At 38.7% G+C, this 25876-nt stretch overlaps 1 protein-coding gene across 5 annotated transcripts in view; it reads right to left on the reverse strand.

The window, feature by feature from the left end:
• The window catches only part of PCGF5 (polycomb group ring finger 5), a 112249-nt gene that overhangs the window by 39572 nt on the left and 46801 nt on the right, over positions 1 to 25876 (reverse strand). The window contains exons 1-3 of one of the 5 annotated variants that reach the window (XM_053923557.2): positions 24711 to 24918; positions 22119 to 22413; positions 2133 to 2229 (exon numbers count right to left, since the gene is read on the reverse strand). In XM_053923557.2, the coding sequence (XP_053779532.1) occupies positions 2133 to 2229; positions 22119 to 22230 (209 nt within the window). In that variant the 5' untranslated portion in view covers positions 22231 to 22413; positions 24711 to 24918. Of the gene's footprint in view, positions 1 to 2132; positions 2230 to 22118; positions 22414 to 24710; positions 24920 to 25876 lie in introns of those variants that run through there. The other 4 variants (XM_053923556.2, XM_053923554.2, XM_053923558.2 and 1 more) reach the window with 4 other exon arrangements.

Here is a 25876-nt window from a genome sequence, read left to right on the forward strand (position 1 = left end):
CACACATATATGTACTATACACACACACACACACACACACACAACAAAGCCACGCTTTTTCTGCTGTGTAGATTTTTCTGACATCCTTTTAGGGAAGATAAAGGTTTAGTTCTCTGAGTTCCCTGATATCCTGCAATCTCCACCTCTTTCCTCCTAACATACACCTTTTCCTTACTTTCATCTTCTGATATAGTCTTATTACCATTTTTTAAAATAACCAGTGTTTATATGGTTTTGATTACACAAATATTCACAGTGTATTATAGATGCCCCCTCATTCAGCTTTTTCCTTTCCCTGGAGTTGGAAAATAAAAATAAGAAAGCAATAACTATGCACATATTCCTAAATTCTCTTGAAGAATTTCTTCCCCCTTATGTACAAACAGATCAGGAATCAATCACTTTCATTTCTATTCCTCTGAGATATCCCTCACCAATCTGGTGTCCTCTCTGTCCTCCTCACCCAGTTTAGGAATGATTTACTCCACAGTAAGTCAATAAAAGCCACATCCATGTATATACTTCAATTCTCTTGTCCTCTCTGCACTTTCTCAAAACTATTTGGTACAACCACAACTCCACTTAAATCCAACTCTCCATTATCTCTGCACTTTGCACCCATTGCTGGGGAAAAAATCCACAATCACAGCCCTTCCAATTCATAACTATAACCCAAATGTGCCTTGAAGGGGGCCAGCAATCATACTACATTTCCCCAGCCCATTTATTCTCTCACTTCGGTGGACAACACAACACACTTTTTTCTCTCCTCAAACCCCTATAGCCCTCTTTCTCCATCCTTAATCTTGGCTGGTAAAGATCCTCCCCTGTCACCTCCTCATATATTCAGGTCTCCTGGGTCTGCTCAATTATCACCACCATCAGTTGGCTTTCCAGTTCCCAGTTTTTGCTATATCATATCTCATCCTTTCAACCCATATTAATTGAGAATCTTACATTCCAGGAGTTATCCTAGGTGCCACGAATGCTGATGTTCTTGTTCTTATTATCCCTGAGTTTGCCTTTAAAAAAAATTCCTCCATAGCAATTTTAGTGGTATAGAAGAAGAAACCTCTTTCTATAAAGGATATCATTAGGTAAACTAACAAAAACTGAAATGTGGAAGGCAAATGTAGAAAGTATTATACTAATGTAATCATATTGTGGTTATGTAAGATAACATCTCTATTCTTAGGAAATATGCACTAAAGCATTCAGAGGTAAGGGTAATGCTATATGTAATTTACCCTCAGGTGATTCAGAAAAAAACACAGAGAGCAAAAATTTAAGCATATGATAAAGCAAATGAGGTAAAATGTTAACAACAGACTAATCTGGGTAGAGAGAATACATGCATTCCTGGTACTACTTTTATTTTTGCAGATATTTGTAGATTTCAGTTATTTCCAAGTAAAAATTAAAAAAAAATATGATGCTACATTTTAGCCAAGGGAGTTCGATTCAATTAAACTGTGACTGGATTCCTTCAGGTATCTAACAGTCAAAACCAAAAGTTAAGATAATTTGCTACAATATAGTAATTATTACCAACTCCATTTTAAAGTGTTACTCGTTTATAGCTTTTGATGAAAGCACCAGGAAAAAAATTTATTTGATAGAAAATGTTTGTTCTGATCTCCTCTGAATTATTTAAATCAGTTTCTTGCCCTCAGCACTACCGACATGTTGGGCTGGATCTTGGGGAAGGTCCTGGGTTGCGGGCTAGGCCACCAGTTGGGGAAATGCCAGAGGCAGCTGATTGGTATTTCTCTCCCTTTTTTTCTCCTTCCCTTCCCCTCTAACAAATAAATAAATAAAATCTTTAAAAAAAAGAAGTGTAGTGTGTAGAATATTAAAATAGCTACAACTAAATTAACTCTGAGAACCTGAGATAAAGTTATAATTTTTAATTAGGAAATGTATTTCTTAAATACTTAAAATGTACATCCTTACTTTTTAATTCTGCTTAATAAAATACTCTAAAATGAAATAAATTGTTTAAAATGAAAACCATAAATTTCATAAAACCTGTATTAACTGAGTCAAGGTGCCAACAAATATTATGATGCATAATAAAAGTTATTAAGTGTTTATTCATTTACTTAGATGAACTATAAAATACATTTACTTACCTCAACATTTCTAATGGATTTGTCTCATGAACTTGGTTGCCACACCGTGGACAATCATTGCTATCTTCAAAGTGCTGAACAATACAAGTCTTACAGACTAAGAAGAAAGAAGATGTTAGGTTAAAATGCATCATTTGAATTTTGAATGTAATTAGAAAGTCTTTAAAAATTAACTATTATAGGTAGAGTACTAATCTTTAATCAAACTTTAAATTGTAACACTGAAAAAACCCCAACTGAAATAAAGCCTACCACCACAATATAAAAAGTATACAGCATTTTATTTTCTTAACTATATGAACAAACCAAATTCATTCATACTATAAAAAAGCTAGTTCATGTAATAAAATGGTTTTTCTTAAAGAAGTAGGACCAAAAAAATGTTTTTACTTTTACTGATAAGTCTGCATTTATTTCTTTTTGCTAGAAACTTATTTTAATGCAAAGTAAATAGTTCATTAAAAAAACATGAGAGTTTTCAATGTGTGTATTACTTTTTGGCAGGATGCTCCTGGAACAAAGCAGGAGTTACAATGGAACTTCTGGCCTTTGTGAAGTATGAAGAGTCTGTGCTTATAGTCCATGATTCCATGGAGCACAAAGTATGGTAGTGGCTCCAAGTTAGTACAAAAGCATGAGAGGTAAAGTGAAAGAATGACTGTAAAACTGACAGTGAAAATTAAGATTTTAAATGAGATTCTAAACTAGAATGACAGAAATATGATTTGTGAATTTTTTTGCCACAAGCCTACAAAGCCTGCATTTCCTCCAAATAATAATAATCTTTCTTGCTATGAATCTCTCTCACTTTTCCCTAAGCCTCTATTACCTACTTTGCCAACTGTCTTGTCCCCAAACCTAGACATATATTTACAGCACTGAACTATAAAAACGTTCATCCACTCCCCTGTCCCAATACCCACTCCTCTAATACAGATAGGCTTCGCTAAGCCCCACTTTACAACACCATTGCAAACTACTTCTTTTTCCCTAGTGTCCCACACTATCTAAAAGAAGTAAAAGTTTATCTAAATGATTGAGCAAGAGTAAACACTAAAGGATTCTTATCACTGAGATTAGGTCTGAAAATTCAAGCATGTTACACACACTAGTCAGAGCAATGATGGTCAGGGAAGAATTCTACTAGGTATCTAGTTTTAAAATCATTAATACATATAAAGAATAATATCTTGGTATCTCCTTTCATTGATTCAATAGACATTTACTGAAGGCACTGTACTAGGAGTTGGGATGCAGGAGTAAACAAAACAAAGTCCATTCCCTTATGGAGCTTATATTCTATTCAGGAAGACAAATAAAGGATTTTAGTAATAAGTGAGACAAAAAAAAAAAGGTGGAGAGTATTGGGGGCTGGCAGCTATTTTAGATAGTGTGATCAGTGTAGGACTTTCTAAGGTGACATCTAAGCATATTTTTTTGTGAAGTACACCTGAATCCCACTTTCTCTATCTCTTTTTACCATTACATACAGATATTAGGGTAACACCCTTCATTTCAATTCTCTCAAAATTTGTATTAAGCACAGTATCAGACAGAAAATATTAAAAATAAAAAAGCTTAGATATGAATATATCCTATGTCCTCTAAATCTCTTGGTACCAAAAAGGTTCTAAAAGTCTTTTAAAAAGTCAAAATAATGTTTGGGAAGGGAGGGCTGCCTTGTTAAACTGTACCGAAGTGGAGGACAGAGAAGCTGAATTCCTTTAGAAGATTGCTAGTATTTGCTCTTTCCCCTAGCACAGTGGGCAAGCCTCTGAAATTTGGGAAAGAAGGCAAAAAAAAAAAAAAGTTTAGAGACAAAAATAAAGGGGTATTACAAAGACTGATCCCTTCCTGGAGCTCTGATCCTTATGGTTCAAAAGGTTTATCACACTCAAGGACTGAGGAATTTCTGGTTGTCTATAGCCTTGGCCAGATGGAGAGACACGTGATATGCCTAGAGCAAGCCCTGATCTGAGTCAGCCAAAAGGCTGAGGGTTAGGAGCCTGTCATCCCAAGGACAAAAATACTAATCTAGGTTGTTGAAGACAGGAATGTAAAGTTTATCCATCCAGAGGTGCACACAGTTTCAAGAATAAGTCTGTGTTAATTGATTAAGACCAAGACAACACCAGTGCCCAAGGATGCTGATGGGGAATATTAATCTATATATAGATCTGGACTGTCCAATACGATAGCCACTAGCCACACATGGCTATTGAGCATATGAAATATTGCCAGTTCAAGTCGAGATGTGCGATAAGTGTAAAATATAGATTTCAAAGGCTTAGCATGAAAAAAAATCTCAATAATTTTTTATACTTACATGTTGAAATAATATTTAAACAGACTTGATTAAATAAAATATTGAAATTACTTTCATTTTTTCCTTTTAAAAAATGTGGCTACTAGAACATTTTAAATTACACAGGTGGCTCACATTTTCTTTCTACTGAACAGTACTATTCTAGAAGGACACAGAGAGCCCCATCTGGAGATGAATTTATATTTCACACCAACATTTGAGATGCAGTATGTTATTTTACTTTTGCAGATGAAGAAGAGGCGCCTACAAGCCGGGTAACCTGTCTGCTCCGATGAGTGGCAGCACAGAAACTTGACTCCAGGTTTTCTTGATATGAAATCACACATTTTATGTCAAATTTTAAAGATTTTTTAACTTCACAAAGGAAAAGAACATTTTATGTAGAAATACCATCTCTCCAAAACATCCTAAGCATCTTTATTAAGCACCAAGTAAACACGACAGATAAGCCGTCCCATAGGGCATAGGAATGTACCTTATTACATTAAGTGTTAGTAAAAGAAATGGAAAAAAAATGTTTTTCAGAGGCTAAGGCCAAAAAATTGTTTTTAATTTTTTTCAAATAGTTTTAGAAAGAAAAATATTGAGATGTTGAAATACATTTTTACTCTAGTTTTCACTTTTGTTCAGATGATTTGGCAGTGGGTGTCACCACTGTCATCATAATCATCAACACAGGGCGTATGTACCAGACACCACCCTAAATGCTTCCACATATATTTAATTCAACACAATTTAATTATTTAATCCTCACTACAACCCTATTAATTAGGTGACATTATTAGGCCTCTTATAGATGGGCAAAGTAAGTAGAGAATTCCATCAGTTTGCCAAAAATCCTGAAGTCATAAGGTGGTAAAAGCCAGGATTTTAATCAAGAGTCCATTTGTTTAACCAATACATGCCTATATGATACATTTTCTTCCAATTTTACTTCCATTGGTCTGCAATAATTTGTTTAAAAAAGCTTTACCCCTTAGTTTGGGAGCCTTAAATATGTCTACTTGTAGAGTTAGAATTCCTTTAAACTGAATGTTTAGCACAAAATAGCTCTTTTAAGTAATTGATTTACTCCTTAAAAAAAAAAAAAATCAGTAGTAAATACATTTACCTCCCACATGCTTTTAAAATTAGAACCTGAGAAAATCCAAGCCAGAAGTTCAGTGAGGATTTGTTTTTCCTTAGATGTTTACAAAAGTCATTACTACAAAACTCATCACTACTCCGATTCTTAATTTTTAATTTGGTTTATACCAGCTATACAACACATTTTTAAATGCCTTAAAAGATTTAATGCCAAGCTTCTTAACTGCTCAACTGCTACACTGGTTAACTCAAGTGGTCCAAGATAAAAAGGTCCCAGACTGGGTGAAGACTATACTATAAGGAGACTAATTAGAATCTTCATTTTCACCAGCCACTCTAGAGGCAGATAGATGTTGCAGCCACAAAAAACACCTAGTTCAGAAAGGGAGTTAGCCTCACCAAAACCATCTCCAGTTGAAAAAAAACCACTTAACTAGCAACAAATGCTAACATTTACTGAGCACTAACCAAATATCAGGCTCTGGGCTCAGGGCTTTACATAGATTATGGTATAGACTGTTACCACCTGACCTCCCCCCCCCCCCCTCCCCGACCCCAGGGGCAATGAGGAATGCAGTAGTACTGGAGAGCCTGAGTAGGCTGCCACGGCTGTCCACAGCTGCCCAGAGATGGCATCCATTCCCAGGCTGTGCGCCTCTAAGCCTAAAAACCAAATCACCAGAAAGTCAGTAACTCTTGGTTCTTGGTGTCAATATTTCTTATTTTTAACTGATCTTTATATTTAGTTGATTACAAACATCACGAAACTTCTGCCTAAATGTTACTAAGTGAAATCTTTCATTTTACCATTTCTTAGATTTGAACTAGGTTGTTGCACAAATTAATAGAGAAAGAGTCATGTGCCAATTAAAACTGGTTCTCAAGATGAGATGGGTACCACAATCACCATTGAGATCTTTTAAAGAACAGACTCATGGGCCCCCTCCCAAACCAATTAAATCAGAATCTCTGAGAATAGCACCCAGACTCTAATTCTGCAAAGCTCTCCACTAAGACAGTCAAAAGATAACTGGGAAATCCTGGCCAGAGGAGGCCAGGAGCTGGCCACAAGACCGTTACTGACTAGTACCTCAGATAGGTGGACCCATTCAAAGATTTGGACCTCTACCGAATCATAGTCAGAAGTCACTTTACTGTTCACTATTAGGAAATCACTGTCATAGGACAAAGCATAGTCAAAAGAATATGGGATTAACATACCCTCTCCCTATAATGCAGAGGCCAAGGTAGTACAGCACAACTGCTCTAGACAAAAGACAATCTTGAGGCAGATGGCCTGGATTTGAATCTCAGTTCTGCCATTAAGCACATTACTTACTTGTGCTTCTTTATACAAGGGAGATAAGAAGGATACATATCTCACAGACTTCTTGTAAGGATTCAATGAGATAATATATGTAAAATGTGTAGCCCTGGCTGGTGTAGCTCAGTGGACTGAGTGCTGGCCTGCGAACCAAAGGGTTGCCGGTTTGATTCCCAGTCAGAGCGCATGCCTGCATTACAGGCCAGGTCCCCAGTGGGACCATGTGAGGGGCAACCACACATTGCTGTTTCTCTCCCTCTCTTCCTCCCTCTCTTCCCCTCTCTCTAAAAAATAAGTAAGATCTTTAAAAAATATATGTAAAATGTGTAAATTAGTGTATGGGAACTTGTAAAGAGTCATTAAATGTAAGCTATAACTACAAATTATATCACTGGGTGAACATAAAATCATAACAAGGAGAATCAGAGTATCGAATATTGAACGGCAACAGACTATATGATTAGTGTGATACGTCCATCTTATGACAGATAATCTTGCTAACGGAACTCGAAATGTCTATTATGTATTGGTATTAATCCTCTGCAGCTATGACCACCCTACAGATACAGTCTTACAACTCAAGCATGATATTTTCTACATATTGCTTCATCTGAATGGGAACAGCCTATCTTTGCATGTATGATACGTCTTTTTTCTGGATTGGAGGGTCCAAGATTGACCAACGCTTCTCCATTATACATTCCTTCCTTCCTTAACTTTGTATGTTTAATACAATTCTAGCACAGTCCCACTGGTCTAGGAGCTTCCGTATTCTGTCTCCTCACTTTATACCTGTTCTGAAGTGCTACTGTATGTTGATTTCATAGTTTAACAAAAGGCTATCCTGCATTTTTATTGTCAAGTCTTGAGAGGTTGGGGATTGCGGTGTTCTTCACAACGGGTACAAGGGCCATTTGTTGTTGCCATCTTGGATATGTCCACATCTCTATGTACCAGACAGCTAGCTTCCCAGCTCTAATGATGCAAAGTAATCCACACAAATTTCTCTTCTTGAGCACTAACTCTGCTACCATCGATAATAAGATAGTCTTTTCTCTCATGTCCTTGGTGATGTCATTCATTAATGTTCTGTTTATTAAAAGTGGTCAAATGCTGACTTCTTTGTTAAAATCATCCTAATGTGTTGGTTTTATCTGTTAACATAGAAGGATGTTTTTCTTCCTTCCTTAAGCTCTGTCACCATCTTTATGTGCCCTTCTTGATGAACACTCATTTGATACAGTTTGCTTTGAAAACTTAATGTTATCTGCTAACAGTTTATAAGTAAACTGTGGTCATCTGCAAAAAGAAGAGGCATCAACTTCCTGATTTTGATAATTATTCTTACAGGTGAAACTGACAATATCTTCACAAAAGTTTTCCAGAATATGTGCTTCCATGAGACAGTATTTCCTGGTTTTACTTGTATAAGGAACTAATAAACACCTTTCTTCTCTTATGTTATAAATGGCACATTTCTTTCAAAGGCCTACATTTGCAATTTCATGGAGGACACCAAGGATAACATTACTTTCTAAGAAGAATGCTTTATTGTTTTGCCCTGACAGAGAAGCAGGCAGCAAAGCAGAAGGATCTTACATCAAGAACGCCAGGAGACCAAAATGTCCAGGAAGGCTGTACTTTCACAGACAGGCTTATGGAGTCAAATGGGACTCTAAGGTTTGGGTAGAGCTTGCTAGCTTGGTGAGTGCAGCAATGCCCTCATACCCCTCCCGATTAATATAAATTCTGTGGTCAATCAGAGTAATCACTTCCTCATACATACCCTTGGAAACTTTGTTCTCCTCTACTTCAACTTTTCTACCTCTCTTTTTCGTCATACTGGCTCAGTTAAACTATCAATCCTGGCTAAATCCAACATACTCTGCTTATACAAGATTGTAGCTGTGGGAGAAAAATATGCACCATGCTGATTGGTGTCTCACCTTAAATTCATGACTATGAACCTAGAGTGGGTCCTTCATCTACCAGGCAATCATACTCAATGCTGCAAGTCCATTATGATCTCTGAACACCTTCCCCTCTCTCCTCAAATCCACAGCATATCCTCCCCCAATCTCACTCTCCACTGATGACCTCACTTTCTATTTTACTGAAAACAAAAGTAAAAAAACTGAGACACAGGTAATTCATACCACCACATGAATAGCATCTATACTTAGTGAGCTTGCTTATTTCCAGAACTTCCATGTGCCTATCTAAAGTCAATCTCCACTCTGTGCACTCCATCCCCTACCAATGACCTAAGAACACTGCTTCAGTATTCTTCCCTTTCACCTGTGTCAGTCTTTTGCTATCTACTGAAGATTCCCATCAACATTCAAACATATTCCTCATCTTAAAACAAAACAAAGACTGTTGACCCCATTTCCCGTGTCAGCTATCATTCCATTTCAGAGCTATCTATACTCGCTCCATCCAATTCCCCTCTTCTCATTCTTTTTTTTCACTTTTTTTTAAAACTTAAGATAAAATACTTATATAATCGTAGTACAATTATCAAAACCAGGACATTAAAAATTTTCCATTCTCTTACACCTATGCAGACTTTCACCTCTTACCATTCCATTGAAACTGCTTGACAAGATTATCCATGATCTCTGTGTTGCTAAATCTAGTGGTCTATTCTCAGTCCCATCTCACTCAGCACAGTTGACTCGATTACCCCTTCTCCTCCTTGACACTATGTGCGTGCTTTGCCTCCCATGATCCCACACTTTGTTTTCTTCTTATCTCACTGACTCCTCCTCCTCAGTGCCCCAGAGTTCCATCCTCGGTCCTCTTTTCTCATCTAGAAGTGAGAACTCATTCCCTTGGTACTCTCATTGTTTAAATATGATCTACATGCTGATATTCTCCAGACTCACATGTCCAACTCCCAACTGGACATCTCCATTTAGATGTCTCAAAAAACAGTCTCCTGATTTTCCACCTTCAACTTTTTCTATACAATCTGATGACATCTTTATCCCTCAACTTTCTCATACCAAACTCTTACAGATATCCTTTAAGACTGCCTTAACTCCAGAGCTGGGTGGAAGTGAGCAAAGGGGGAAAACATGGGGACAACTGTAATAGCATAAATAGTAGTATTTAAAATTTTTTAAAAGACTGACTTAACTCCTTGACTCTTTTTTCTTTCATGACTCCCATGCAGTTCATTAGCAAATTTGGCCCTATCCTCAAAACATAACTAGAATCTAACCGGTTTTATCACCACCACCACCACCTTGGTGTAAGTCATCACTGCCTGTTGCCTGGACTTATGCAACAGCCTCTTACCAGGTCTATTTTCAACAGTAGTCTGAGTGATGCTTTCAAACCCAAATCAGGTAATGTCATTCCTCTATCAAAATCCTGCCTGAAATGGGTCATTCCTCTCAGAGGAAAAGCCAGATCCTACAATGGCCTTATGAGAGCTGCACACTGTGCCTGTGGCCCACATCCACCCCTGTCACCTCTCCAAACTCTGCTTTGCTCACTGCTGTCCAGACACACTGGCCTCCTGACCATTTCTCAACATGTCAGGCACTTGCCTGCCTTAGACCCTTTGCTCCGGCTATTCCCTCTACCTGGAATACTCTTCCCTCAGACTTGTAAATGCCTAGCTCTTTTACTTCTTTAAACCTGGTCAAATGGTACTTTTGTAATTAGGTCTACCCTAAACAGAGGCTTATTTTAAATTGTAACAACTTCCCACTGACTGCCGTAATCCTTTTACCCAGCTTGGCTCTCCCTTTTTCTATACCACTCACATTACTTTTTCTATACCAATCATATTACTTATTGCCTACTATGTTGCCTAATGAATTCCAAGTGACCAGAACAGTACCTGGAGGAGGAGTTAAGTGAATACTTGGGGAATAAATGAGGACACAAGGGTTAGGAACAGCAAAGGGAGCCAAGATTCTAGGATCCACAACTGTACTATTTTAGTCAAGTCAGAAATCGGCCCATGTTTTCAAATAAATCACAGAAATAGAATCTAAGTTTACTAATTTTTCTGACAACTAAAATGAGTTAATTCAATATAAACTAAAATCTATTTGAGTTTTATAAAATGCAGTAATTATTTTCTGTTAACTGAATGAAGAAATGTCAGTGATTGAGCCTCTGAGGGAACATAGCTTTGGCTCACTGGTATTTAAATTTTTAATATAATATAGTAGTCTGGTAAAAAGTGTTATAAAGCATCAGTAGTTATGAAAAGTCTTTAAAGTATCGAAATGAAATTATCTTTTGTCTTTTGTACAGGCTAGATTGTACTTAATGTTTACAATCAACCTTTCTGCTGAACTTTTTTTTTAATTGTTATTCAATTACTGTTCTATGCCTTTTCTCCCCATCCATCCCTCCACCCCACCCCAGCTGAACCCACCTCCCTCCCCCACCTCCACCCTCCCCCTTGATTTGGTCCATGTCCTTTATAGTAGTTCCTGTAATCCCCTCTTCCCATTGTCCCCACCCCACTCCCCCCTGGCTATTGTTAGATTGTTCTTAACTTCAATGTCTCTGGTTATATTTTGTTTCCTTTTTTCTTCTATTGATTATGTTCCAGTTAAAGGTGAGATCATATGGTATTTCTCCCTCACCGCCTGGATTATTTCACTTAGCATAATGCTCTCCAGTTCCATCCATGCTGTCGCAAAGGGTAGGAGCTCTTTCTTTCTCTCTGCTGCATAGAATTCCACTGTGTAAATGTACCATAGTTTCTTGATCCACTCATTTGCTGACGGGCATTTAGGTTGCTTCCAGTACTTGGCTATTGTAAATTGTGCTGCTATGAACATTGGGGTGCACAGGTTCTTTTGGATTGGTGTTTCAGGGTTCTTAGGGTATAATCCCAGCAGGGGAATTGCTGGGTCGAAGGGCAGTTCCATTTTTAGTTTTCTGAGGAAATTCCATACTGTTTTCCACAGTGGCCTCACCAGTCTGCATTCCCACCAACAGTGCACTAGGGTTCCCTTTTCTCCGCATCCTCTCCAACATTTGTTTGTGGATTTGTTTATGTTGGCCACTCTGACTGGTGTGAGATGGTACCTCATTGTGGTTTTAATTTGCATCTCTCTGATGGCTAGTGATGCTGAGCATCTTTTCATATGTCTCTGGGCCCTCTGTATGTCTTCCTTGGAGAAGTGTCTGTTCAAGTCCTTTGCCCATTTTTTAATTGGGTTGTTTGTCTTCCTGGAGTGGAGTCGTGTGAGTTCTTTATATATTTTGGATCTGCTGAACTCTTAAACATACCTGCACACTGACCTTGGTTTCTAATTCTGAATATATATTTGAAATCATATATTTTCTTTCAATCCATCATTAATATCAGTTCCAACTCACTCTGATACAGATATAATTTATTCTCAGAAGCCAATATGAAAGACAATTTCATTTTTATCTGTTATCCCCTAGTTTTGTCTTTTAGCGTCCACTATGATACTTTGCTCAACCTTTTAAACATTCTTTACTATCTAAGGCATAGTTTCAAAAGTTAGAAGCGGCACACATCTCATATAATTCTTCTTTAACATTATTACTAATAATAGATGACACCTAGATTGTCTAAGACCTATAATTATTCTTCCTTATTTAAAAAGAATCATCAAAATGAGCACTATAATCACTTTCATGAATGAGTGACTAGTTACTGCCAAAATACTGTTTGAAATATGTAACATCAGTATACCAGCAAACTCATTTTTAGTACAACCCTAAAACATTATATCTATACCCACTGAAGCTTTAATATAACTTCTACTTAAGCCTTTGATTTTTTTCTTAAAAGATAAACAATTTATTTAAACTAAAAAAAAGAAAGCCCAAAAAACAGAAACAGTTTACCCATTTCTCCCCCAATGTATTCTCTGTATCTATCAGTGTGGGATTTTAAAACCTTTTTTTTAGATTTTACCTGCGAGAGAAATCATAATCATCCATTATTTTGTCTTTAACTTATTTCACTTAGCATAATGTCCATTCATATTGTCACAAATGGCAACATTTCATTCTTCCTTATCAGGGAATAATATTCGTGCGTGTGTGTGTATGTATGTATGTGTGTGTGTGTGCGCCACACTTTCTTTATTCATCCATTGATGGATACTTAGGTTTCCATATCTTGCCCATTGTAAATAATGCTGCAATAAACATGGGGGTTCATATATCTTTTCAAGTTAGTGTTTTTGTTTCCTTTCAATAAATACCCATAAGTGAAATTGTTGGATCATATGGCAGTTCAATTTTTAATATTTTGAGGAACCTTTGTACTGTTTTCCATAGTAGCTGCAGCAACTTATATTCCCACCAGCAGTGCAGAAGGACACCCTTTCCTTCACATTCTCACCAACATGATACTTCTTGTGTTTGATAATAGCCATTCTAATGGTGTGAGGTGATATTGTATTACAGTTTTGATTTGCATTTCCTTCATGACTGGTGATGTTGAGCACTTTTTCATGTACCTGTTGTTGACCATATGTATGGCTTTGGAAAAATGTCTATTCAAATCCTCTGCCCATTTTTAAATCAGATTGTCCTTTTGTTATTGAGTTGTATGAGTTTTCTATATTTTGGATATTAGCCACTTACCAGATATATGATTTACAATTATTTTCTCCCATTCAATAGGCTGCCTTTTCATTTTGTTGCTAGTTTCCTAGGCTGTACAGAAGCTTTTTAGTTTGACATAGAACTAGTTGTTTATTTTTGCTTTTGGTGTTAGATTCAGAAAATCATCGCTAAGACCTATGTCAAGGAGCTTACTGCTTATGCTTTCTTCTAGGAGTTTTAGGGTTTCAGGCATGTTTTACTTTTAAGTCTTTTTTTTTTAATCCTCACCTGAGGATATTTTTTATTGCTTTTAGAGAGAGAGTAACAGAGCAAAAGAGGATGACAGGAAGGAGAGGGAAAGGGAGGGGGAGGGGGAGGGGGGGAAGAGAAAGAGAAAGAGAAAGAGAGAGAGAGAGAGAGAGAGAGAGAATGAATTCGATGGTTGCCTTCTATCCCCCCTACCCTCCCCTACCACAGGGGCAATCAAACCAGCAACCTGGGGATGTGCCCTGACCTTTCGGTCTATGGGACAATGCTCCAACCAACTGAGTCACACTGGTCAGGGCTTACTTTCAAGTCTTTAATCCATCTTGAGTTCATTTTTTGTTTATCGTATAAGATAGTGGTCCAGTTTTGTTATTTGGCTGTGGCTATCTGATTCTCCCACCATTTATTGAAGAGATTGTCCTTTGCTCATTGTATATTCTTGGCTCCTTTGCTGTAAATTAATTGAGCATATATGTGTATTTATTTCTGGCTCCTTATCCTGTTCCATTCATATCTGTGTCCATTATTATGACAATTTCACACTGTTTTAATTACTACAGATTTGAAATCAGGGAGCATGATCCCTCCAGCTTTGCTCTTTTTTCTCAAGATGGCTTTGGCTATTTGGGGTCTTTTAAAATTCTATATAAATTTTAGTATTATTTGTTCTATTTTTGTAAAAATATGCCATTGGGATTTTGATAGGGATTACACTGAGTCTGTATATTGTTTTGGGTAGTATGGACACATTTTAATGATACTAAGTCACCTAATCCATGCACATGGAATATCTTTCCATTTATTTATATCTTCTTCAATTCTTTCATTAATGTCTTATAGTTTTCAATATACAGGTCTATCACACCCTTGGTTAAAGTTATTCCTAAATATTTTATTCTTTCTGATGCAATTGCAAATGGGATTGTTTTCTTCATTTCTCTTTTGGTAGCTTGTTGTTAGCACACAGAAACACAACAGATTATTTTGTACTGATTATGTGTCCTGCAAGTTTACCCAAATCATTCATTAGTTCTAACAGTTCTTTGATGGGATCAAAAACTTTGATAGACCTTTGATTTTTATTCTAAAAAAAGTCTTGACTCTGAAGATCAACTTTTATACAAAATACGTTGTTAGAAAGTTCAATTCATATGTTTTCTTCATTATAAAGGCTATTTATCCAGGAGCGATAATACATTTAGATCATGTCTTGGCATGTATGTATGTATTTGTGTGTGTAGAGAGAGAGGCAGGTATATAGTCATGAAAACATAGTTAAAGAGGCTCATTATATAAACATTTTAGATTCACATGTTGTTAAAGAAATTTTAGAAAATATAGCCAAGCAGAAAGAAAATTAGGGAAGTAACAATTGAATATGAAGATGTGTCTGAGTCAGCTATCCAGGATTCAGAACCCAGCTCTAGCACTCATTAGCTATGTTCCTTAAACTTTTGGAGTCTCTGTGGAAAACACTGGAATATGAATCTGAAATATTCTGCCCTCAAACCTTCTCACTGGTTGCTCCTTCCTGTTATTTTGGTCTCTGCTCAAATAGTAACTCTCGAGAAATACCTTCTTCTGTTTTATTTTCCTCATAGCATTTGATACACATAGCATCTGAAATTATACTGTTTACTTGTGTATTATCTGTCTCTCCTATTAGAACGTAAATTCTAGGAGGGCACAAACTACGTCTGTCTTGTGTACTGTTGTGTTTCCACTGGCTAGAATAAAAACTGGCAAAATGTAGGTGCTAATAAACATTTGTTGAATGATTAAATAATACTGCCTAGCTAGAAGGGTCCTTAGGAAGATTATGACAATGAAAGTAAAGCTCATGATCCTATGTATGACATTCAATAAGTGACATACATTAGTTTAATCTTTCACTGCATTTAATTACTGCGTGATTAAAAGTACAAACTGCCTAGTCCAAGAGATGCTAGTATTATAAATGTGTGGTCCAGAGCAGTGTTTCGCAAACTTCAGTGCACCACAGAATCACCGAAAAATTCTCCTTACACAGATTTGTGGCCTCCCCCACATTCTGACTCAGGAGGTCTACAGTAAGGCCCAGAGATAGGCACTTCTAACAAGTTCCCAGGTGATGCTGCTGGTGGATACTGCTGTCTGGTGAATGCACCTTGAATAGTAAGTATATGTAGCATAAGATCTTTAAACATCGAGTATCAATGTATCAAGACTTCTCCATAACTTAAATACTTGTGTATTTATAATACTTGTTCAAAAATAAATAAATAAATGGTTGGTAGTACTTAAATTTTAGCATTTTAGGATTAAGTTATTCCTTCATTCTCCCATATCACCACATAAAATCATCAAGTCCCTTAATTGTCACGTCAACTATGTTTAATTACCAATTAACCCTTGTTCTTTGTGTAAGTTAAAAACTGAGTACAACAGAGGGTTGCAGGTTTGATTCCCAGTCAGGGCACATACCTGGGTTGCAGGGCAGGTCCCCAGTAGGGGCACACAAGAGGCAACCACACATTGATGTTTCTCTCTCTTTCTCCCTCCCTTCCCTTTGCCCTAAAAATAAATTTAAAAAATATTTTAAAAAATTCTTAAGTATAACAATGTGTTTTTCCAAAGAATTCATTCTTAGGGGATTCATGCCATAATCTCTCAAAGGGCAAAATGAAGAAATCCTGTCTTGTACCATGGAATTCTGTGTCTAAAACTTCTCTTTTTTCCTGAGGAAAGAACCATTAGGTTCTTAAAGCAGACTCTTAAGCACAAGAGAGTTAAGAATCAACACACTGTATTCTTCACATTTTAACTGCTGGAACAAAGCTCCTTTGTTCTCAGTTTAAGTGAACAGTCGTCCATTTTAAGTCAACAACCTATACGGCCACTAGCAACTATACTCCAAGTAACCTCAAAAAGTTTCTCAGGACCCTAGTGCAAGAGATAGAGCATCCCTTAATCTAAAGCCACCAATCTCTAGTCCCCAACCCAGCATCTCTCCCTCACCTTACCTAAGGCCCACAAGACTCCCACCTATATACTTTAGAAGACAGTTTTTCAAAATTCGTTAAGTCCTAAACAACACTGTCTGCATGCCTTTCAAGCTACCTATCACTGCATTTGAATCTCTGAAAGGAAAAAAAACACTAAAATAATTAACTCACTGGCTATTTATTCATTTAAGCTTTTACTGAGCACTCAAGTACTAAGAATATACTTAACCCAAATGTATCTGTGGAGCAGGTGAGTGGCATATCTGAAGATGATTTTTGAAGAATGGGTAGCCAGGTATATAGGAGAAGTACATTCCAAGCAGAGCAAGCTGCTAAACCAATTATTTGCAAGTGTGTTTTGGACAGTGGAACAGAAATCAGTCACACCTAAGTAGTTTTAATTTATCCTGAGGGTACTAGGTTATTTTTAGGAAATTTTGGGTCAGCTTAAGAGTGCTGAAGACAGTACGATGTTTAAAAAATCGCCACTATGACAGTGGTTAGGAGTAGGCCGCAATGACTTTGGTGAGAAGTAATGAGGGCCAGAACAAACAGTCACAGGGGAAGGAAGTGAAGTGACAGATTTAAGAGATATTGACGAGAGGGACCAGTCAGGACTTTGTCTCTGTTGTGGTAGTGAGGGTAAAGAGACTCAAGTGTGCAGCGTATTTCCTTGGTATGTATGTATGTATGTATGTATGTATGTATGTATGTGTGTGTAGAGAGGCAGGTATACAGTCATGAAAACATAAAGAGGCTCATTACATATACATTTTAAATTCACATGTTGTTAAAGAAATTTTAGAAAATATAGCCAAGCAGAAAGAATATTAGGGAAGTGACAATTGAATATGAAGACGTGTCTGAGACAGCTCTCCAGGATTCAGAACCCAGCTCTAGCACTCATTAACTCTAGCAAACTCATTAGTTTGGCCAACTGAGTGTTGGAATCCTACTCACTCATTTTTAGATACGTAGAGTTCCAGGCAGCTTTAGGACATCTGAGCAGACATCTAATGGGATTGCGAAGCTCAGAGGAAAGGACTATGCCAGAAATAAAGATTTGGGAGAGATCAGCATACGCAGTTGTTGTCTCAGAGTACTTGAGCTCACAAAGAAAGAAAAACATAGATCCAAACACATGTGCAGAAATTTCTTCTTGTCTTATGAGAAGTTTTGCTTGATAGAGTTTATCCAAGTTTATCCTTTTTTTAACCACTCTACTCTAGTGGCTAACAAAGTGCCTGACATCTGATTATTTGTTTTTAAAAATTTAATAATTGTGTGAATGTTTATTTCCTTAGGTTTGTTATAGACTTATAACCACAGTTGATGTAGATTTAGTCCCTCTAGTGCTAAGTGATTATTTAAAACTAAAAACTCATTCATGTTTTAAATTTTTACCTCATTTAAAAATTTTATTTTTTTACAGAATGTCCTTGGCCTGCCAAAGGGAAGTGGTGTCAATAGGCTTCCCCCCAACTCCTTGCCAGGAGCCCAGGAGGCAGCCTGCCCTGTCACCTCTACCTCCCCCTCCCTTCTGACTGGCTTGCCCTTTTCTTCTCCTTCCACCTAGCCGGACTGCTGAGAATGTCAAGGCTGCTGCAGTCTGCCACCCTGCCGCTCCCTTCAGCCCTTCTTGCTGCATACACAGGGAAACCAGTCAGTGTCAGCTCCAGAATTTCTCAATGGAAGAGTGGGAGGGCAACAACCTTTCTGATTTGATGAGAAAAAGAGTTGAATTGCCTTTGCAGAGTATTTTGAAAAGAGAGTAAAGCAAATTCATTTATCCATGTCAAAGTAGGGAGAGCCACTCATGCATGGTCTCTCCTTCCCACCCCAAATCACCTCTATTGCAGCCAGACCCCAAAATTAATGTCCTTGCCTGAGGAGACCTCGGACCTGTGGCTTCAGGAATTTCAGAAAATACTTTATTTCCTTCTCTTGCATTCCATTCTGCTGCCATATCCTGACACATAACTGTTATTTTATCATTCTGTTTCATTATTTTTGTCACACTTATCAACATCCAATTTTATTTTATACATTTTTTAACTGATTACCCTGTCTTTCTTCACTTGACCAGAAAGTCCAGAAGGGCAGATTCCATACCTGATTTTGCTAACCAATAATAAAGCTCCATTTATATATTTCAAACTTCCTAATTAATTTTCATAGTAAGAACTACTCTTACAGTATCATAAACTTTTAGTCTTTGTACAATCTTAGTAAGATATTCTTTTTATATGACTAAATCAAGATTGAAAATATTACGAGGTAAGAAAATGTCACTTAATGCTTCTCCTTTTCCTCCTGTCTCATTTGGCCATCTTACTTCCTATTTCGTACTGCCCCCAGATCACAGTACCACCAAGTCTGTCCCACCTGGCACATGAGAAAACTAGGTAACATCAAAGACCCCACCAATTACTGAGGAACACTGCTTTGTGGTACTATTTATTTTATCAATATAAATAGGAGAATATTTTGCAAGTGGGATAATTTTTTGCATTATAGGCCCTAATATAACTATAAACAAACAAAAAACCCCATAGAAATCCAAGGACTGGAAAGTGCATAAAGAGTGGCACTGCAGAATCCTCACGTCTCCTCAGACATTGGGTTGAGTACCTGACTCCATCATTTACACTGTTCTGTGTTCTCTGTTGGTGATTAAAGGCCACACTTGTGATTTACCACTGTCTTTTAATTACACCCCCGCCATTTTCATTCTCTCTCAGTACAGAGGCTTGATGACTTCCAAGGGGTATTTTATGCCAGAATGACCTGTGCAGTTAAACTGTCACTACCCCCTTACACCTTAAATTTCTGATGTAAACATAAATATAACCCTTGCTTATAAACTGATTATTTATACTTCTAGAATTTTTGGGTTTTCCTACAAAAAAGTAATATTTAAATTGGGTTTCATTATGTCCCAAATACTTTTTCTTTGAGAACAGATATAAAATCTATATTAAATAGGCGGGGGGGGGGGGAAGAATTTGTGCTTTCTTCTTATCTTCCGAACAGAGTTAGCAGTTACTGCCAGAGACATCCAAATATGCAAACAATGCACAAATGTTAGAAGCAGCACAACAAAACAGACTGTGCACCATGTCCGGGTGCCATGCTTGGTACAGTGGGAAATACGGAAGTGTAAGATAAAGTCCCCACTCGAGACTAGCCACAGGCTCTTGGCTCTTCCTCCAAAATACACCCAGTCCAATCACTCTTGCCCACTTCCATCTCACACCTCATTACCCAAGGTGAAGGTCCTATAATCTTTCAGCTAACCTGCAGCAATAGCCTTTTAACTGTTCTTCCTTGAACTTGCCAAGGACATTCCTACCTCAAGGCTTTGTATTTGATTTTCCCTCTGCCTGGAATGCTCTTCCCATACATCCACAGAGCTCAGTCCCTTAAGGTTTATGTTCATATCTCATCATATCAAAGAGGCCAACCTTGACATTCTATATAAAATAACCCCATCTCTCCTATCTACAAGCTGCTTTTGTTCCTCTTCATAGCATTTATCATTAATGTGGCACATATTATTAGTTTCCCCTAAAATTTCTTGACAGCAGAGATTTTTTTTATTTTTTTTTTACTATCTTGTTCTTTGCTGTATCCTCCATGCCTAGAATGGTGCATGGCACACAGTAAGTATTCAATAAATATCTGCTGGATGATATTTAACTGTAATTGTTCAAGTTAAATAATGATACAGGGCAACAATGACTTAGTATTTCAAGACAGTTCATAGTTAACTGCCGACTGAACAGCGCAGGCCAGTAATACCCAAAGGAGTATACCAGCATCGCTTGGAGAGGTTTTCCAAAACACACCTGCCCAGACCTCACCACAATACCCAAACCTCTCTGGGTAGAGTTCTGAACATGTATATGTTTAAACAGCTTCCTAGGTGATTCTACTTTTTTTAATTTAATACATATAACACAAAATTTGCCACTTTAACGATTTCTAGGTGATTGTATTTTGCACTCCTGTTTAAAACTACTTGTATAATATCGTGCCAGTTCAGCAGATGAAGTATAGCTGAAAGCGGGATTTAAAGAGAGAGAGACCATTTTATCTTAGAGCACGGACTTTGGAGGCAAATACAGGTCCACTACTCATTAGATGTGATACCAAGCAAGTTACTTAACTCTAGGTTTCCACAACCACAAAATGAAAACTTTATATCCTCTCTTCCTTCCCATATCTACTCCGAATTGCTCCAAGGTTACTGTAAAGCTAAAGTGAAATCTAGTACATATATAAAGTATCTACTTTTGTGTACATGATAGACATTAAACTAGATGTACTGGAATTACCTTCATTGAAATAGAAAAATAAATTCATACTGGCAGGACCACAAAAGTATGTAAAATCCTGGCATAAGTGGCTATAAAAATTTCTCTTTCTCTACTAATAGGGCAGATAAAAGAGAAACTTGTCAGGAATTCCACAGATATCATCTTAGAACAATGATTCTCAAACTTGAGTGTCCTTCAGAATCACCTATAGAGCTTTTAAAAAAAAATCTTTATTTTATTTTTTTCCCATTACCATTTAATCCCCTCATACCCCATCCCCCCAGCAATCACAACCCTGTTGTCCACATCCATGAGTCCACCCGGAGAGCTTGTTACATACATATTGATGGGCTCACTCCAAGAGTTTCTGATTCAGTAATACTGGGGTGGGGCCTACTAATTTTGCATTTCTAACAAGTTCCCAGGTGATGATGCAGTTGCTGGTGATTAGTTGAAGGGTACAAAATTTTTGTTATACAAGAAGAGTAAGTCCTAGAGATCTACTGGATAGCATGGTGCCTATGAGTACAATACTGTTTTGTATACCTAAAATTTGCCATGAGAATTTATTTAACGTTAAGTGTTCTTATCACAAAAATAGTAATAAATAATACGAGTCTGGGAAGGAACTTTGGAAAGTGATGAATATGTTTATGGCACAGATGTGGTGACAGTTTCACCAGTGTATACTTAGCTCTAAACTAATCAAGCTGTAGACGTTAAATATTTACAGCTGTTTGTTATGTCAGACATACCTCAATAAAGTAGTTTAAAAAATGGATTAAAGTATGCATATTTTAACAAAACCTGAGAAGTTTAATTCCTTCAGTAGAATTTTAAAAGGTTAAAAAACTATAACCAATGATATGCTTATGACTTTTAGAACATTTAAAAATCAGATAAAAGTCAACTATGATAATTTAAATAACAAAAGAATAATTTAATGCAGTGGTATCCCAGTGACAAAGATAATCCTGAAAATATATTTAAAGTTAATTCTTAGAATACTCATTGTTTTAAAAGTTAAAAACTAGATAAAAGCAAAATGTGGAAATTTTAAAAGAGCAAGTGTAACCCATAATTTCTGATGGGTATATGACATAAAAGATTACTTACAGGTATGAAGGCATTCCGTCACTGTAGTTGGCTTGATCAGATACCCTTTACAGATATAGCAGGTGATGTAAGGATTGAAATCTTTCACCAAGTGTCTCCTTTGGGTAGCCATTCGTAGTTAACTAGGACTGGCTTCAGTAGTTCAGATAAAGAATAGTCTTAAGTGGATGAAAGTCTGATCCCAGGAGCTGGTATGGAGTTCCCAACTGGATAGCCTGAGGCATGAGAACTAGCATCCACGTCTGTCACGAAATTGTTGGTCATTACTCCTTTTGGTGGTTCTGCTTTTCCATATCTGTTTCCACAACAATTTAAAAGATGAGAAAATACAGTGTTAAATTCCTGATACTATATTAATACCATTATATTAGTAGCCAAGTGTTGCATGTTCCAAATTTGGTAAACAAGTGAAGAGAACATTTCCCTCATTTTAACCTTAATTTGTAAACCTGCTAAATTTTAATTCAGAATAATAACAAACCCATCCAGTCCTGAAGCCTCAACTCTCACCTTGATGTCACCAATGACATCTAAGGCTATTAACTCCAGTTTTGACAACTTCACGTCCGCAGTAATGATTTTAACTATCTGCTGACTGCTCTATTAGGAGTTCCTGGTGGTACAAGTTAAAGGACTCAAAACTGAAGTCATTATTGTCCCGATGAAAATGGTCCCTATTTCCATTTTGTACCCCATACTTGGTCTGTAGTCAAATCAAGCTGATGTCCTCTTCCTTTCCATCCACAGCTACCCCACCCATCTACCTTCACTCCATCTTATATTCTGCTTCTAGATGGGCAAAGAATGTCAAAGAAAGACAGACAAAGAATGTCAGTGTCTCCTCTTTACAAATAGAAAAACATTTAAATTTCTGAGCTTGTTATATAAGACCCTCCACAGGCTGACCTTAACACACCCTTCAACACTCAGGCAATCTGAAAGGACCACCCTCTCCCACAGTCCACTCTGTTCAACCACCCTCCCTCTCCTCTGCCCAGATCAGTGATTTTCAACTGGTGCTCTAAGAATTTTTAAAACATGCAATACCTGACTATTCAGTCAGGGTCAGTGACCTCTCTTCCCTTAGATTGTCAAGTAAAAAAATGACAACAGCCAACACAACAGCAGCCATCTGGTGTGAATGAATTAAAATTATACCTATTTTTTGTCAGATCGGCAAAAATGTATTTTTCAACGTGCCACAGAATTTTAGTAATTAGTTTATGTGTGCCATGAAATGAAAAAGGTTGAAAATCACTGGTCTAGATCCTACAAAACCCTTCTCCAGTTCTGCCCTTAGTTGAACCTCTCCATAGTTTTTACCCCTTACTTCTCTCCTGTTATGTATTTTGACGTAGTCATAGTCACTCTTCATCTCCTCTATTAGACTACAAAAATCTTTGCTAGAAACTGGTCAAATTCAGTAAATGTATATATAACCTAGGCAATGTTATTTACCCTAAGTCTCAGCGTTTGTTTGTTTTTTTAACCCTAAAAGGAAAATAAGTGTCAGCCTCCTAAGGGTGGTGAGGATTAAACGAGACAATATACATGAAACTAGCTCACAGTAAAACTGAAAGTCACTAACCTTTTTCCAGACACGTTCAGCATAGCTGATTTGTACATAAGGTTACTTTTTTAAAAAAGTTTTAGAGGTTTCTTATAATAAATGTAACCTCTTAGAAAACGTGACGTGGAAAAGGTGTTGATTTCCTAAGTTTAATTCTATAAACAGGAACTTTTTCTTAGCTGTTCAGTCATAGATAAGCATACAGAAAGCAACCGGAAAAGTAAAATGCATCAGTCCGTCCACACATCGCCATTGAGAATGTGCAAGGAACAGGTTCTGCGTGTAATCCTCCCATCCGCTCGGAATATTGTTTGGAGGGTGTAGCAGAAAGGGAACACAGTTAACACACGGGGGCTCTGGGTTTCGGTCCTTAGAGTTGCATGACCTTCAGCAAAGCATGCAATACCCGCGCCTTGGTCTGCGCTTTCCCCTCTACACGCTGGGACTGAGGGCCCTGCCTTTCCCACAGGTAGGATCGCCCAGAAGCTCCAAGTAAGGGAAAGTCCTCGGAAAGAGGAAACGCACGGTCCGGACCTGTGGCAGTAAGAACGTCGTAAGCCACAGAGCACCGTCACCAGAAGAGAAAGCAAACAAGTCCCTGCAGTGACAGCGCAGCGGCGGCAGGGAACTTTTCCGCGTCGTCCAGCGGAGGGACCCGGCAGTACCGCCCAGGGCGGTCCAGGGGCGAGTCCGCCCCGCCCGCCCCGCAGGTGGCCGGGCCCCGGGGACGCCGCCGCTCGGCCGGGCCCCGGCGAGCAGGGGAGGACGCGCCGCCTCTTCCCGGGCCGGGCGCTCGCAGCCCGCCGCTCTCTTCGTCCCCGAGGGGAGGCCGCGCCTCCGAAGCCCCCACACCCCGGCCCGCCACCTCCGCCCCAGAACTCTCCGGGTTCCAGACGGCGCGGGCCGCGGCAGGTGCCTGGAGGTGCCGGTACTGTTCCCCTTCCGGCCCAAACTTGAACCGGGGGTGGGGGGACAGCGAGGTCCCGGCCCCTCGGCCACTCTCAAGCCCGCCCAATACCTACCCCGCGGCGGCCGCCGCCGCTCCTCGCCCTCCAGCGCGCCGGCCTCACAGGGAAGGAAAGTGAAAGAGAAACAGCGCCAGCCGCGGCCTGGCCGGTGCCGGCGCCCCGTCCGCCCTCCCCCTGCAGGCGGGAGCGCGCCGGCTCCGCGGGGCCACTCGGCTCCGGCACGATAGGGCGCGACGGGCCTCGGGGCGCAGGGCCGGTGCCGCCTCCAAGGGCAACTCCACCCCCTTTCAACCGCCGGCGCCACCGGCTGGCCACGCCCTCGGGCACGCCCCCCGCGCCACGCCCGCAGGCCACGCCCGCCGGCCCGCGCTCCACGCAGGTGCCGGGCGCCCCGCCCGCCCTGCCGAGGGGGCTTCTGTGCGACCGTAGCTTTGGCCAAATTTTTTATCAGTTCTTATTCTCTCCACCACCAACCCATCCCACTTGTTTTCATCATAACAATGTCTGGTATAGTTTTCCTGGCGGGTTTAAAATTATCAGTCAGTGTTGAAAATAGGTCACCCTGCGAAATTGTCTACTGGGCTGCATCTTCCCCACGCCAGTCCTACCGGGTTGAGAGGGGAACGAGCACATCATTTAATTTGCACTTTATCTTAAAATCATTAATTTGTTACTCGGGTGGGTAGAGACAGCATGATCGTTAATAACTGTAAACAAGCGGGAGCACTTTTGGGGGGGCTTAGTGAAAAGGTACTGCAAGGGTCAAAAGAAAACAAAAAATGTTACCTCTTTTGTTTTGTTTGAGATCTATAAAAGACCATTCATTGCAAAAAGTGTACTCAAAAGCATGCATTAAAAGATTCGTCAGTCATTTAATACTATTCTGTATTCTACTAACTTACAAGTGTCTACTCCAACCACTATTTTGCTAAACATAAATTAGACCTGGTTCTTTGCTTCTTAGAAGACTGCAATCCAGTAAATCCCAGGGTAGCAGGAAAACAGTGTGGTCTTCACCCGTAAAACAAAAAAACCAAAAGTTAAAACTAACATGGCAAACAGAACCAGCAAAAGGCAGCTTTCAAGTAGAGGTAGAGGTATTGCAACTGCATCATCTTCGCTTCTAGAAGTGAGAGCAGTGATGTTTAGGGAGTTGGTAGTATTGGGGGGGGGGACTAATGCAAATTATTTGCTTTATTTGCAATTGACTGGAGTTACCT

The sequence above is a fragment of the Desmodus rotundus genome, chromosome 4 (assembly GCF_022682495.2).
Source record: "Desmodus rotundus isolate HL8 chromosome 4, HLdesRot8A.1, whole genome shotgun sequence".
NCBI lineage: Eukaryota > Metazoa > Chordata > Mammalia > Chiroptera > Phyllostomidae > Desmodus > Desmodus rotundus.